The following is a 16,067-nucleotide window of genomic DNA, read 5'->3' as shown; positions in this document are numbered from 1 at the left end:
AGCCACAAAACGGGCAATTGAATTGCTCATCATTCGGATTCCTTCATAAAACAAAAACCAATTGAGAAATTACTTTTATTTCTCACAAGCAGAAACAAGGCCTTCAACTGGTTAGTGTATATGTTTTAACAATTGCCAAACAAAAAGACTTGTCTGTGTCTTGTTTTAATTGAATTTTGCTTGTGTTGCTTTTATTTGTGTGGGTTATGGAATTTTAAAATGAAAGTCTTAAAATTATTTCAAGACGTTTGATTAATATTACTCACAAGTCAAACTCACCTAGATTTATGTCATGTTCATTGCCATACCCACGTTGATTCATTGATTTTGGTGATTTTTAGTATTTAGTCTTTACAAAAAAAGTTACTTGTCCAGTATAGAGTTAAGACAACCCGTTATTCCACTTTATTCACATTCTATATTTCAACAAGTTAAGTCAGTGCAACCTCAACATTTCAGTATTCTCATGAGTCAGTGCAACCTCAACATTTCAGTATTCTCCTGTTGGACACATTAATTGCATTTTCCCCTTAATATTTTGTATGCATCAATCATCTGTGGTATGTAAATAATATACATGATGTCATTTCTGGGATACCTGAAAGAGCATCATTGCAATGATCCACGCTTCCATGCACTAGCTGGAAGTGTCCTCCTTTTGGTCCAGAGCTCCCTTGTTCATTGGTGGCACGGGACGCCCATCACTAGGAGACATCTCCGGGGTTTTCCCTATCCGCGTCCCTAGTCGGAAGTGGAAATGCGTCCCCTGTTCTCCATTGGACCACCACGCCGTCAGTGAACGAGCGCTCCCCGGCTCACGGAGCTCCGAGAACACTGTCATATTGGGCTGCCGCTGCGCCGAAGAACGTGGAAGCAGTAGAAGAGCCGGTGGCTCGAGTTTGATTTCGACCACCAAATGATCGCGACTGGGGCCGCCGAATGTTTCCAGATCTGGGGATGACACCCTTAAAGATCATCGGTCCTTTTGAGCCTTCGCCCGACAACGCCGTGCCGGCCGAGCCGAAAGGAGACATGCCTGCTCTCGTTCAATAGCCATTTTTTTGCAGACAAAGAGGGCTGTTGAGTAGAGCTTTCAAAAAAGGCACACGGGTAAGACACGATCCGACAAATGAATACGGAGTTTATAAATCATAGCCACTGGATGGATCTGTTTTGTTACAATTACGCGTGTCCGATTGCGTCGTTAGTGGGCAATTTGGGCTGGATCTTTTTCTAACGCTAACCAGACTAGCTTGCTGCGTGGCTAGTTTTGATGCTAGTACGCCAATGTCCTGGGATTTGCTTAACGCTTCGCGTTTTTTGGGTTAGTCCCCCTGATTTCAATTATTTTTCCTTATATCCAAACTTAACCATCGTCTGGTCGGTCCCTTCGTGTGTGTTTGGCAAACCGATTTCAATAATGAAGGTTTTATCTACATTTTCTAACCGCTAATGATCACCATCGGCGAATGTTAGCATGGAAACTACCTTGGTTGGGATTAGGGAAAGGGGAACACGTCCTCCAGAAATTAAAAGATCCCAAAATCGTAATTAGATGATGATACGAACTTTACGCGCATTTTGCTCATTTGATGCCGATAGTTTGCTATTTTTATTCTAGAGACTAATGAACCAAGCCGCTAGTACACTGCTACCCATTTTTAAAACACTCACGCGAAAGGTATTATAAAGTACAGTCTGGCTTGCGATGACTAAATCCATTTTTGACTCATGTTCTCAAATTGTGACGCAGTTATTTAGCATGTTTAATTGTCTCCCAGATGCTGGATTTCTTTCAACTCCTATCCTGCCACTAAACTTCCAATTCATTTGACCTGGGAAGATTGACTGTGCAAATTTATATTTCAGTGCCGTTGACTGCACCAGACGTCCATTTCATTTGAATTTGGAGGCGATCAATTGCGTCCAAATGAAGTGGACGTCTAGCTCTGCCAATGGCAGCCAATAAATTAAATCCTTCCCTTATTAGGGTTAAGCACAATAATCGCTGCCAGACTCTCTCCCACTTAAAATGGATTGGATGTCTAGTACTGTCATTGGCGACCAATGGGTTAATTTATCTTTCAGAGAGGAGACAAATGACACTAGAAGAGATAGCAAGAGAACATTTTTAAGGATTACATATCTTCTACATTCTTTACTGAGAAATCCATTTTAAGATATATTGTTCAGAGGTGACCTCCAATATCCCTTTAATTAATTTAATGGGATTCAAGTGATCAAGAACAACCTCCAAATGTCTCAGCAGATCTCTACTCTGCTCCTGTCTTCTTTACGCTTGCTTTGCCAAGAACCATCTCGGAGATCAGTTTGATCCCATGAGAATGGGTGTGCTGACCTGGCAAAAAGCCAAATCCCCTACTTCTGTTCCACAAGATTGCTGGATTTATAGGTCTTGCATGACAAGCAAAATGTGAATTTGCATTAAATGGACACGTGGTGTCAACTTGTCTTGTTGACAAAAAGTGACAGCACTGAATTAAAAAAAATATTTAAATGATTGACATGAAACGTTAATTAGATGTATTTTCCAAACCACATCCTGAGTTGTAGCGTGTACCAGCTTGGGCAAAAAAAAAAAACTTTATATATGTGATATACAGTAGGTTTAGGGTGGCTCCAAGCTTTTCACAACTTTCTAATTTGGTCTAAGTAACACATAATTTGGGTGTGCCTTTTATGACATTGTAATTTGTGAAAGTGAGTTTCGCCTTTGTATTTCTTTTAACATAACTATAAAAATAGACAAAACACACTTCATACAATTCCTTAGGACAGCTTCAATAATTTTTTCCATCTAAATACCCTGTGCATAAAGCATACTGCAAATCTGGGCCAAATCCCCAACCGACCCCCGCTCTTTTTTTCCTCCGTAAATCTAAACCTACAATGAGGCTTATCAGTACTAATTTGGGTTAGCCAGAGTTTTGGCATGGAGTTTTCATAAACATTTTTCAGAATTGATGCACCAAAAATTTGGCCACTGAACTTTTAGGCCAGTGTGTTTTTCTAGTTTCGTTCTAAAAATTGTTTATTTCACTGATTTGAACACAGATGAAACAGACTGTTGTTACAACTCAAAGTAAAAGCCAAATCAATGCAATCACCTACTTACATGCCCTAGAATCCAAACCTATGCCAAGTTACGGCGTGTCACAGACGTTTTATTGGCCGGCACTCAGAGGGTGGACTGTTCCCTGCAGGGCATCAGCATTATCTAGATAGCAATCTGATATTAGTAGCGCGGATGCGCCCGTTTCCAAGGAGCAGTCGCCATGCCAGAGTGCAGAGCTTGGCATGAATTCAGATTTAAGAAAAAGTTGTGGCTCATCCTCGAGTGCGCACTGCTCTTTAAGTATAATGTTCTTGTGCTTAAAAATCTAGGCTCAACTTGAACTTCAGCTAGCTTTATAACGTCAATAAGCATATGTATCCTAAGATGACACTATGGTCTTTGGATGACGTCTCTCATTTCTTCCCACTCTCAACATGGCAAAAATGTTCCAATCAGTGTCAATTACAAGGGAAATTTTGAACTGTAACAGGCTAAAAAGATAATGTTATTAGCCTCAGCCCTCTTTGCCACACCTTTGTGCAAGTTGATTTTATCAAATTAACACAGATTTGGTTGGTCACCCTTAATAATTTAAATTATCACATACTTTTGGAGGAGGCTATTTTCCTCCAAGTATATGTCCGTGCTGCTGTTTCAAGAAATGTTTCCTCAGGTCTAGACTGGCTCTGTGATACAGTAAATACCAGCAGATCAGTTGTGAGCATATCCCGGGTCATTTATAGCTGCGGCCTTGTGTCAATGCATGTCTGCCTGGCAACTCTTAACTCTCCCGTTCCAACATCTTAAATCTACAGACCACAGTTTATCAAGTTTTTAATATTATTTTGTTTTTCTTCTTTCTGCAGGTCCCCGGGGCCCTTGTTGAAAAGAAGTTCAGCAATATGTGGAGTAACCTAAAAAGCAAATGCCAAACTTTCTTTCACAGCAACAGTTCAGGAGGACCCACCGATGGCCAGAATGAGGCAGATGCCGTCCTCTGCGTGGTAGATCTCAGCCACGCAGGTAGTTCAGGTGCGGCTCAGGCTGCAGAGGTCTCCACATCATCAAGCAGCCCGCTTCCAGTGCCAATGATGACCATGGGGCGCCGCCATCACAACTGTGTCTCGGACACGCCTCAGATAGTAGAGATCTCTATCGACAAGGACACAGAGGATGTGGGTGGGGGATCGGGGAGTGTACCCTTGGCTCGCAGAGATTCGTACTCCCGCCATGCTCCATGGGGGGGCAAGAAAAAACACTCGTGTTCCACAAAAACTCAAAGTTCTTTAGAAGTAGATCGGCGGTCCGGACGCTTGCGAGGGAGCGGAAACCGCAGAGACAGACGCCATGGCGTCTGCTCAATCCAGGAGATGAGTGATTCTTTGTCCGGAGGAGGACGGGGCGTGAACGGTCGGTCGTTGCGGCAGCGACTAAGCGATACCGTAGGCCTTTGCTTGCCGCTAGCTGCTAATAGACGCTCTTCCAAAAACCCGGTCATTTCCAAACGAAAGATCCACCTGACAGAGCTAATGCTGGAGACCTGCCCCTTTCCGCCAGGCTCCGAGCTCGCCCACAAGTGGCATTTGATCAAGCAGCACACCGCGCCCGTCAGCCCACATTCCTCCACTGCCCTTTTGGATGCCTTTGACCCAGCACACCCCTCACCTGAGGACGAAGAGGAACGTCTGCGGGAACGCCGCAGACTTAGCATCGAGGAAGGTGTGGACCCACCTCCCAATGCACAGATCCACACTCTGGAGGCCGCCGTGCCGGGCTCATCCGTCTACAAACTGGGACCAAAGATGGCGCCTGGCACGGGGGACGCCCCCGCAGATGGCCGAGCCTCAGTAACGGCCACTTGTTCGGGAGCCTCGGCCTCGGGGGCTTGCGCTCAGGTGTTAGGGGCCACCGCTTTGGCCCAGGACACTGACTCTGAGGAGGATTCCACAACCCTCTGTCTCCAGGCCAGAAGACCGAAACAAAGGCACGCCTCTGGCGAAGGTCACACGAGCAGACAGCAGCCCGGGCCCTGGAAGGTTCACACCCAAATAGACTACATCCATTGCCTCGTGCCCGATTTATTGCAGATCACATCTTTGCCGTGCTACTGGGGAGTAATGGACCGGTACGAGGCCGAGTCACTTTTGGACGGACGCCCCGAGGGCACCTTCCTGCTTCGTGATTCGGCCCAGGAGGACTACCTTTTCTCTGTCAGCTTCCGCCGTTACAACCGTTCGCTGCACGCCCGCATCGAGCAGTGGAACCACAACTTCAGTTTCGACGCACACGATCCTTGCGTTTTTCACTCTTCCACCGTCACGGGACTGCTGGAGCACTACAAGGACCCGAGCGCCTGTATGTTTTTCGAACCCCTGCTCACGGCGCCCCTCCATCGGACATTTCCCTTCAGCCTGCAGCACCTGGCACGAGCGGCCATCTGCCGTTGGACCACTTACGATGGGATCGGATCTCTGCCGCTGCCACCTGCCTTGCAGGACTTCCTCAAGGAGTATCACTATAAACAGAAAGTTCGAGTTCGCTGGCTGGAAAGGGAGCCGGTGCTAAAAGTCAAATAGTGGTCTTTGTCCGTTGCCTGTAAAATCATGGAGGAAGATTACACAGCTTGAGAAATGCCCCATTAGTGGCTATACTGACAGACTCATTAACCTCTTTCCAGTGGAGGTTGGAATTGAAATATAACAACCTATATGAGATTCATTCTAATCTTTATTTTAGGTATTACTTACATAAAAGCATATGACTATATTCTGCTGGCTAGCACAGATGATGGAGTTCAGTATATATAAATACAGTAGAAGCGGTCTATATTTTGGATGGGGGCAGGTAGGAGGAACACAAATAGTGCAACTACAACATTTATACGTCCTGCTTTGTCCTTAGCGTCTGCCTGATCCCAAAACATCAACCTGCCTGTAGACCTGCATGCATGCCTCCCTTGTCAAGTGTCCACCCCTCAAAAGTTCAAACAGCTATACTCAAGCCACATTCTGTAGCTACATTGTACAGGTTACATTTTATTTTGCACTCAGTTGATTTTCTTGTGGAAACACCCAGTGGAACGACTTTCCAAGAAATAGTTTTTAAAGGTCCCCTTCTGTCAAAATTCTTTGTTTGGTCTTCTCCACTGTTTCACCTGTAGCATTGTTTAAAATTAGTTTGACCTGGTTAAGGAATATATATTTGGCTTCAATGTATTTGTTTGAAACTCCAGTAGAACAATTCTGTCGGAGCAAATACCACATACCAATGAGTGCAATGGACGTCTAAAAGAAAACATCTACTTAATTGGATGTTGATCCATGTGAATGGCAATAGTTAACTGCCACCTGAAAATGACTTTTTCAACATGAGACATTTTCACCGCAAAAATCTCGCAGACTTAAATAAAATTACATTATAGATTAGAAAAGAAAATACGTTTTGAATTTTGATACATGGGAGGGGACCTTTAAAGTGTGATTGGGAAGGCATCTGGGTGTGCTTTTCGTTGCATTCTGTGCTTGTCTCATGGATAAAAGCTACATCAGCCACATTCTTAGCCACCTCTTTGCACATGAGCATTTGCTAAACAAGAGACAGGGGAAAGCATCAGGGAAATTCAATGATTTTTAAAGGATTATAAATTAAAGGCACATGTTTTTCCATAAACAGTGATGGTGAATAATAAACCAGCCTATTGTTTCCTACTTTGTAAGCTAAACTTGTCAACTTTATTCTTGCTTTATGGCTTCGTGCTCACGCTATACTGCAGTCACAGAGAGCTTTTGATCCTGGATGATATTGAAACCCCAAGTCAAATTTTGCCTTTTATTAAAAGGCTTTTGTCACCTTCGCAACAAACATTTGTCTCATAGTAAATAGGACTCTGCCTGATTTTTTTCCCCTTTTGTTTTACCAGCAGCTCAGAATGTGTATTTTTTTTTTTTTAAGTAAAGGGACGAGGGTGCATTTTATAAGACAATCAAATGTCTAAGATTCAGGCTGTGATTTGTCATGTGGCTTTGTGGGTCAATCACAAATCTGAGGATTATGTTGGAAATTAGGCATCCGTTAGCAAATGTAATACAGTGGATATTTTGCATATTCACAATTTTTGAATCCTGCACCGCCACTTACTGTTAATAGTGGGTATCCACTGTATTTACAACATTTCAAATGCTGGAGTTTACCCTTTCTAATTTACTTCAAATGTAGCCTGGTTATTTGTTATCACATAGTGAACATAACCTTGTGATTTCTTTTGTGGCAATGACGCTTCAAAATCGCGACTGGTGCCATTGAATTCTCTGCAGTATCACATGACTAAAGTTCAATTTTGTTGCAAATCAACCTGTAGGCAACATTGCAAACCTTGACATGTAGTGGTTTTCATCACATAATGTTGCTGATGATGCATTTGAGTACAGAGCCCCCAATACTTAAACATTAGTGTAACCGATGTGCCTTTGGTATTGAATCATCTAAATTAGAGCAAATCATGCCCACTGATGCCATCAAATCACACAAGTAATAAAAAAGGTGCATAAAATCCAAGCTCTCTTACTCTCGGTGCACATAAGACTTTACTGGTGCTAAGTCTGATAAGCTATTGCCAATTATTAGATGAAGGTTGGACTTTCCAAGTTTATAATTTCATCTGCTACAACTGTACATTGTCCTTTTTTTTTTTACCTAGCCTCTTTTTCAGACTCCAAGTCAATCCTGAGTTTAAATCGCATTTTTGGGTGGGCATTTTTTTTCAAGGGGGATTCAGAAACCAAGAGCAAACAAACCTTAGATTAACAATAATAAAATGTAAAACAAAAGGCTAAAACTATTTTAAAAAAGTGTGATTTATAGTCTGGAAATTTGGTTTAAAAATCCATATTCTGTGGTGAAGGTAAAATAACTTGAATCCGACACCATTTCTCTTAAAGCTTGTATCTCAAACATATGTGGTCTTTAGTGTCAGTTAAAAGAAAACCAGAGCAAGCATTGCATATATTTCAGAAAGGGTGACAATGTGTCTAGGGTAGCGTGGAACCCTGAGCTGTCACATCAACATTTAAATAGACAAATATGACATTTTCTGGGATAATGAGATGTTCCCTTTCTGTTTAAATGTACACTAAAAAATTTTCATTTTCTACTGCAACTCAAACATTTTTGTTAACTAACTCACCTATATATATTAATCTCACCACACACTGATGTAATCAGTAATGTATAAAAACACCTTAATTTTTTCATTTCTTTCGACCTTGCACAACATTAAAATAACGCATACTATTTTCACTAGGCAGCAACAGTCTCAGGCATATTTAGAAATTGAGGGTCATTCTTTGAGCCATTACAGACTATCTTAATGACACTCATTTATTGTAAAGTTAAAGTCCCCATTTCACTACAGCTTACCCGTCCGAGGCCAACATAAAGTTAAAGATGGCTACTGTTCCCTGAGTGCCCTTGCCTGTCTTGACTACAAGTTTATTTTATTTTTTTGAAATTCTTAAATTAATAGCACTTTAATCATGTGGTTGTGTTGTACAGTGCAACTGGTGAGTATTTGGGCAGTCAGTGGAGCTTTTTTTTATTGTCCGTTTTAACAAATTTTAATAGCCATAGATGAGTGCAAATTTGTTTTCTCAATGTCAGAGTGTGATAGGAGCACTAAATAGGAATGGGCATTAGACAGAGATGTCCTTAATTTATTATAGAGTAAATGATATTAAAATGAAAAAAAAGGGTTATTAAAGGGGTAGAAATTTCTGGATGTATAATCTAAATTTCTTGTTTTTGTGCTGCTACAAACTAGATAAACTAAATCAACAGTCAAGAAAAATGGTAAAGATTAAATTAAATTAAAAAAATAGATTATATTTTCATGATATTTGGCATATAATATATTAAACTTGAAAGGAATGAATAAGTAGAATGTTGATATTTCAATTAACAGACCTGGATGGCAAATGCCTATTTAATGATGATAAATTGCCTATTTAAATAAAAATCTTTGACTGATTTCCACCTTGTTTACATTGCGTGGAGTTCAACTCCATCGACTACCTTTGAAGCCAATGACTGGTTTGGAACCAGTCTTCTGAACAAAGCTAGATGGAAAGTTGTCTCATTGTCATAATAGCCACCGACTGCACTCTACCAATGTGTGTGTTCATATGAAGCTTTGCTTGAAAGTCCAGAGTTCATTTATCTAGCTATGTGAAGCAAAAAGTGTGTTAAAATGGGAGTTTCTCCATGCTGCCAACACAGCGTGAGAGTGGGAAATCCCAGAGGAAATTATGCAGAGATGACTGTGAGGAGCAATGACTCCAGTGAACAACACCTCTGTCTGTCCCTTTTCCGTTCTGTTCAAAATTAAGCCGGTCCACTTCAAAGAGGGTGTCAAGACTGATCCCAATATCTTTCCCTATGGGAAGTATTTAATATTAATGCTAGAATCTTACCATATAACTAAAGTGACAATAAAGCAATCGTCAATAATGAACCATAGCGAAGTCAGGAAGCATGAGACTTTGGTGCATGGACACACACACACACACACATACGCACACTGGCAAAACATGGACCACATTTAGCCAGCACCATGTTTGATTTCTAAACAGCATGCGACTTGCATTTTATATTTTTTACAAAAGGAAATGATTTCATTTTGTTATGAAGCTGCACTATGTGGAGCCGTCTATTATGGCGGGTTACCACCAGGTCAGGATAAGAGTGAGGCAAGTTGTTTTCAAGAAAGGAATATTTAAAAAGGAGTTTCCACAAATTTCTATATTTTAGAAAGGGGATTTAAATGCTGTATGCCAACAGGTATATGGATGAGTCTGAATTTGTCATTTTTACAACTCCCCAATATGCAACAGAGTCTAACGTAACAAAGGTTGCAATCCTGTCACTTTAATGCTGTTTGTGCACATGAGTTTGTGTGGGGGTGTGGGTGCTGAGGCAACAATATTTGACAGCAAATGACAACTAATCATTTTCATTGACGAACATTGCCGTTATGTTTGCCTCAATCCCACAGCCACACCTGTTGTCTGTTTTCTGTGCGGTAGGGTCGGGTGTGCGTAAATGGCATCGCCATGCTCTTTTTTCACAGTTTTTTTCTGTGTTTATGTCACCAGTCAAGAGAGGAGAGATAAAAAACATTTTCCAGTGTAACCTATTCATTTGGAAGAGTCGTATGATGCTTTATACGTGTAGCTGTCACTCTTGGTGCTTGGCTTTCTGCTTCATTGTCTTAATATTCCAATAAAATTGTTAAGTGTAAACCTGTGAAAGTTGATTTTTTTTTTTAATCCCTAGTACTTTCTATTCTGTGAGTCAGTAAGTCTAATGAACACTTTATTAGATATCAGGTGATATTTTTTGCATTTACCAGAAGAATTATTTTTATCTTCCCAGACTGAACAACTGTAACCAAACCACCTACGACTGTGATGCTTTGCAGTTTTGCACTTTGAGTTCCAGTCATAATATAGCACAAGGCAAGGTTTTGAGCAAACAAATCCCAGTGTAAGTAATATTGTTTAATAAAGTGAAAAGACACACAATTTAATTTGTTCTGATATGTAATACTGAAGAAAAAAACATAAACTATGGGCCTTATTTTCCAGAAGTACACAAAATAGCCATTCTCAGACATTTTTAAATGCCAGTAGTACTACTTAACCATTTCAATTCATCTATCACAAAGTGAACTTAAACATTTTGTGAACTTCATTTTTTTTGTATTAAATCTACATGACTTTGAATGTATTGGCTGCATTTTTAGAAGGGTGAATAAGTAAATGAACGTTTATTCACCCTCCCAGTCAAAATGGACACAGGATCATTATTTACATGGTTCTTCAATGCCAAACCCCCAGTTAAAACAGATTGGACGCCTGTCCAGTTACTCCAACATTAATGTTCCTTATCCAATGGAGCAGACCGGTTTAAAACCCAGCAGCGTCCAACCCCGAAGAAAAAAATGTTTCTGCATGCCTCCAGTCCAACCATCCAAAGACTCCATTACTCTGCCATGAAGCAGCTGTACAGCCACACTACCAAGCAGCCAAGAACGCCATGCTTGAAATTATAAATAGCATGTGGGTTATCAGTTTCAAGTTAGCTACCCAAGGATTATGAATAATTGATGCACACCCAGGATGGTGTGGGGAACTCTTGGGTAAGGTCAAAAGAAAACAAGGCAGAGAAAGTTCAACATGAAGCCAAGAAATGGTAATAAAATTGAGTTTTTCTACAGCAATATTTCATCTCTGGATTTGTTTGTCTCCTAATGCACCCTCCTCCCTAACAGTAAATAGCGCTTTATCTCTGCTTGGCACATTGGCCTGCAACAAGCAATCATTTTTGGCAGCAGCATCAAACGGCATGTCAAGAGTGGAACCATGACACTGCAATTTAGATAACATGTCTCTTTTTTAGTTGGGGTTTATTTTTATTACAAAGGAAGATAGTTTGTTACCTAAGAATTTTTTCAATAGTATTTTTAAAGTTTTTTTTATATGAATTCATTGTATTTTATAGTTTGTAATAGTGAACAAAGTCTATTTTGATGTACATTTATTAAAAATGTACTAAGTAATACACCATTTAAACAATGTTTTCTGTGATATTTAAATATCTTGGGTGTTAAACTCTACATGTAAATGTCAATAAGCCTTGAGCAAATGTATCCTTTGATTTGTTGATGCAACACTTACACACTCTTTTTCATTCTTTTTCCAGCTTTGTGCACGCACACAGCTGTAAAGCCACATCTGAGCCTACTTCCACACCACTTGACTCGTTACGTCTTATCAGCACCAAACAGCCTTCATTTGAAAAGAAAACAAATGGGAAGAGCAAGCAGTGAGATGATGCCGTTGCTCATCCCAGCATTGGAGAGCCTCCAAGTATGTGTCGCGCACTCATGTGTTTCACCTCTGATTGACCTTGTTATAAATGTGCAGGGGCCTGCTCGCCAAGTGCATATCGCTTACTTTTTATGACGGAATTTGCCTTACGGCGAGTATCTATGATTGAACTCGGTCCATTCCTCGATGGTTTACATTATCCATTCTAATTCAAATAAATGTAGAAATAAGCTTGTTATCATGTATAGCCATCCATCATTAATGGAAATTTAAGCACTGTGTACTGTGCCATAAATACTGTGAAGAAGAATATACATGAATTAACCCATTGAGAGGGGCGAATGAACAACTGAAACACTAACATTTGGATCCAGGTTTCCTGGATTAAATGAACTAGATGTCTATCGCCATCAACGTCATGTATTGAGTTAAATACTATGACAAACTAAAAGAACTGTAGTGTTACACTTAAGGAGTGTATATTTCTGTTTTTATTCATTTTATATTAATAGAGTTTGATTTTAGTAACATTATATTCATTTTTTATATTAATTTTAAGAATAATAGCTCTCACACATCCCAAAAACTTGCATGGTAAACTGCTTCTTAGACACTCAAATTGATTTTAGGCATTATTGTGAGCGTGTATGGGTATTCGTCTCATTGTGCCCTGCAATAAATGGTCACCTTTCATTGAGCAAATTTCTGACTTGACAAATATTGGGAACGAATAGGATCGTCTACCCTCGCAACTCATTTTGAAAATATCCGAGTCAAATTTAAGAGCGGGCCGCCCTGTCCGACCACTTTCCATCACACTCTCACACACCCCTGTGTCATTCTCCTTCAGCGCAGTGTATCATTGGCACTTGGCTGGCCTTTGCATAAACTCTCAGTCTGCCCAGCAGCCTCAGCCTTCCCATTTCTCAGCGAGCCCCTGGAAAGTTCTCCTCAGTCAGAGCGCTGGCACTGAGAATCAAATTCATGCATGTGTTTATGGAGCTCTGACAAATTCCTTCCTACTCACTCCATCTCTAGAGTTGCAGACTTGACATGCGAGCATTATATTTAATCCCTCATTCTCAGTGCATGTTGAGGCTGTGTGGTGGAGATCCAATGGGTGCCTCTGTGGTCCCCGGTGCGCCACTGTGGATGTACGTAACTAGGCGGTGCTAGTCCGATTTATGCAATGAAGCTTTTAAATTGTGGAATGATACTTTCTCATGACATGAATTTGATTGGTCACTGTTTTTTTTTTACCAATGGGATATGCAGCTGTCGTTATATTGCTTTTGATGAGCTTTCCAAATAGGCAAAGTTATTTGAAGTTGAGTTACTAATGGTGTAGTAATCACACTATTTTTGGTCTTTCAAATTTGAGAAACATAAACATCATAGAATCTGAGAAAAGGCCTTAAAACATTTATGCCTTTGAAACATCTGTTTGACGTTAATTTTCGTCATTTATAGAAAATTGATGCCAACACCCTACCGCCTGGGATATTCAATTTAACAACTGTTATCTGAACATTTACTTACAAAAGCACACTGAAAATGACTTAGGATTAAAATATTTAAATATAACTTTCTTAGGTGAGTGTTTATCCATTTAGAAAAGCTTTTTTTTTCATGGATCATATACAAATTTCCCTCCAGTAGGAGTTATATCTCAGTCTCTGTCATTATTTGAATCCTGATGAAGTCAAGGAATAGCCTAAGGAATAGCCGGTCTTTATTTGTTCAAACACCACAAAGGCTATGCAAAAAGAATTACCAGTGTAGCTTTGGGTGACTCAGCTATTCTAAGAACCTTTCCGTTCCCCGGGAGTCCAAAACTAAAGCATGTTGCGTTTTAATAACACTTACTTGAAAAGGGCCTTAACTAGAAATGGGACCGGAAAATCTGTGTTCTTTTACTCTTCCAGTCCTGGTGAATACTGGCAGCGGCACAACTAAAGGGGTCCAAGAGAAACTGTGGTTTTGTTTCTCAGCAGTGTGATTCAGCCAAAGATCACCACAAAGAAACCCAGAGCTATTTCATTCATCCCCAGGCTCCCCTTTGTAAAAGCCGAGGGGGTTTAAGCATCTCTGATGTCACGTTGGCCCGCCGTCGTTTCCTGATGATTTATGTTGCTTGTCATCATCACTGTGCACAAAGTATTTTTAATTTACTCATTTTTGCAATTGCAATTATTTCTACAAGCATGCAACAAGGCTGCAACAACAATGCAAGAATGAGGAACAAATGTTATAAACACGCAAACTCCATCCACAGCCAAGAAATAGTATATGGAAAAGATATTTGGTCATATGCTTGTTACAACAAAAGCAACTGAAGTTGGAAAAATATATGCCAAAACTTCCCACTGGTCCAGGTTTTGATTTACCACAATCCTACCACTATTTATGTCTGTCAATTGTCTGCCACGTGTGCTCCCACCTGCATTTGCTGCCATGATTGTCCACCATGCTGCTTGAATGCATTCAGACATACTGCTCCCTTGAAAATGTATATTTGTAGAAAGAGACATTTGGTCTGTTCGTCCAAACGTTACTTGCTCTAAAATGGAACCGGAGCCAAATCTCTTGGTGGTCGTCTCTCACCGAGGACATGTTGAGAACGTGCTGGACTTGAGAGTGATACGGGAAGAACAGAGTGTTTGAGTCTTGACTTGTGGTCAGCACAACTGAGGGCTCTACAACAGGAAATGACACGACTCTGCACAGTGGCTAAAAATAATGGCCGTTGTTAAGAGAGAATACTGGCAGGGTGGGAGGCAGTGGGGATCAGTAAACATTATTGCAATTAGTCCACAGCTCAAAAATAACAAATAATAATGTTATTGTTTTTTTTTAATAAAAGTTTATTTGCTTTTCCTATTCAAAACATAAGCATTCACAGCCTTTCGTCTCAGTTTAAATCAACTAGATGTCTGTCCCCATCATTGGTAAGCAATTTGTTATATACAACTATGCAATACAAATTTTATTTGGGGGTGTGACCAGTTTTAATTTGAGGTTATATTCATTTTAATTTCATTAATTTACTCTTATGAATATTTAATGATTTCATACATGTATTTATAATGATTAATATTTGTAAATGGATATATTTGCTCCTATTTAATTATTCTATAAAATGTATTTATTACTTTCCCTTTTTACATGAGCAAAACTTACTCTGTAAAGGTGCTATGTAATGATGACCCCATCAAAAATTTTAAATTGACTTGCACTAATGAAAATTTACATGTAGAAAACAGATTAGGCACTCAAAGCTGGCTGTTAACTATTGAATTACTTTCCAATGTTCCACTGTCTCTCAAAGGGTTAATAGAAAAGGCTGCTTGAAGGAAGAAAGACGGAAAAGGAGAGGCAAGGAGTGAAAACTATTGCCTATAGAGTGAAATGTGGGGTGAAGGTGATGGGGTAAGATTCCTGAAACTATGGCGCACTCGCAGTACTTGGGCGTTTCCACATTGACATTACATTGGTGAACAAAAGACGAAAGAAGGGGGTTCTGTGGGCTGGAGCTTGGGAACACAAACTCACACCAATGCCACTCTAGTTCACCTCCCCCTTTTCAAACACACACACACACATGCACACACACACAGAGCCTGGCACTCAGCTGCACAGAGCTAAGAATGGCGCACTACTTCAGCTCTGCTCACGCAATGTGGTGTGCTGAAATTTCCTGCTATAAAAAAAGTGATTGGGAAGATACCCATTAAAATTTGTGAGGGACCGGGAAAGGGATGGGCGCTTGCCAACCATTGGCGTATGTAGAATGATAAAGAAAAGAAAGTGGAAAGTAAATGGAAATGAGTTAAGTGGAGGAAAGTTAACAGAAAGAGAAGCACCGGAGGGGGCGAGTGTTTGCTCTCCTTGCTGACCAACGGCTAATGTCAGCTGTTTTAAGTGAAGAAAGAACACATTTTGGCTCTATTTGCATTTGCACCTTTTTAAAATTCTGTTTTGAGTTAGCACCTGGCAATGCTCCTCCGAACTTTTGGCTTCCCCAAACCAAAAGCTATTTCCTGATTCACTCCCTCTCTCATATAATTATTCTTCTAGGCAGTTCTTTTTTCGGCCTTTTGCTTCTAGCA

General features: G+C 40.4%; 1 protein-coding gene across 1 annotated transcript; it reads left to right on the top strand.

Moving 5' to 3' along the window:
• Positions 1-627: 627 nt before the first annotated feature.
• socs5b (suppressor of cytokine signaling 5b) lies at positions 628-6,783 on the top strand. Its single transcript, XM_077729573.1, has 2 exons — positions 628-1,110; positions 3,943-6,783. Exon 2 carries the CDS (start codon positions 3,979-3,981, stop codon positions 5,650-5,652), a length of 1,674 nt encoding a protein of 557 aa, XP_077585699.1. The 5' UTR covers positions 628-1,110; positions 3,943-3,978; the 3' UTR covers positions 5,653-6,783.
• Positions 6,784-16,067: the final 9,284 nt, after the last annotated feature.

The sequence above is a fragment of the Stigmatopora nigra genome, chromosome 12, assembly GCF_051989575.1.
Source record: "Stigmatopora nigra isolate UIUO_SnigA chromosome 12, RoL_Snig_1.1, whole genome shotgun sequence".
NCBI classification, from domain to species: domain Eukaryota; kingdom Metazoa; phylum Chordata; class Actinopteri; order Syngnathiformes; family Syngnathidae; genus Stigmatopora; species Stigmatopora nigra.
Note: the sequence above shows the minus strand (reverse complement) of the source record. Positions and strands in the feature narration are given on the sequence as shown.

Excerpts from the sequence above, each read along its gene's own strand:
- socs5b (XM_077729573.1), top strand. The coding sequence starts at position 3,979 with ATGTGGAGTAACCTAAAAAGCAAATGCCAAACTTTCTTTCACAGCAAC.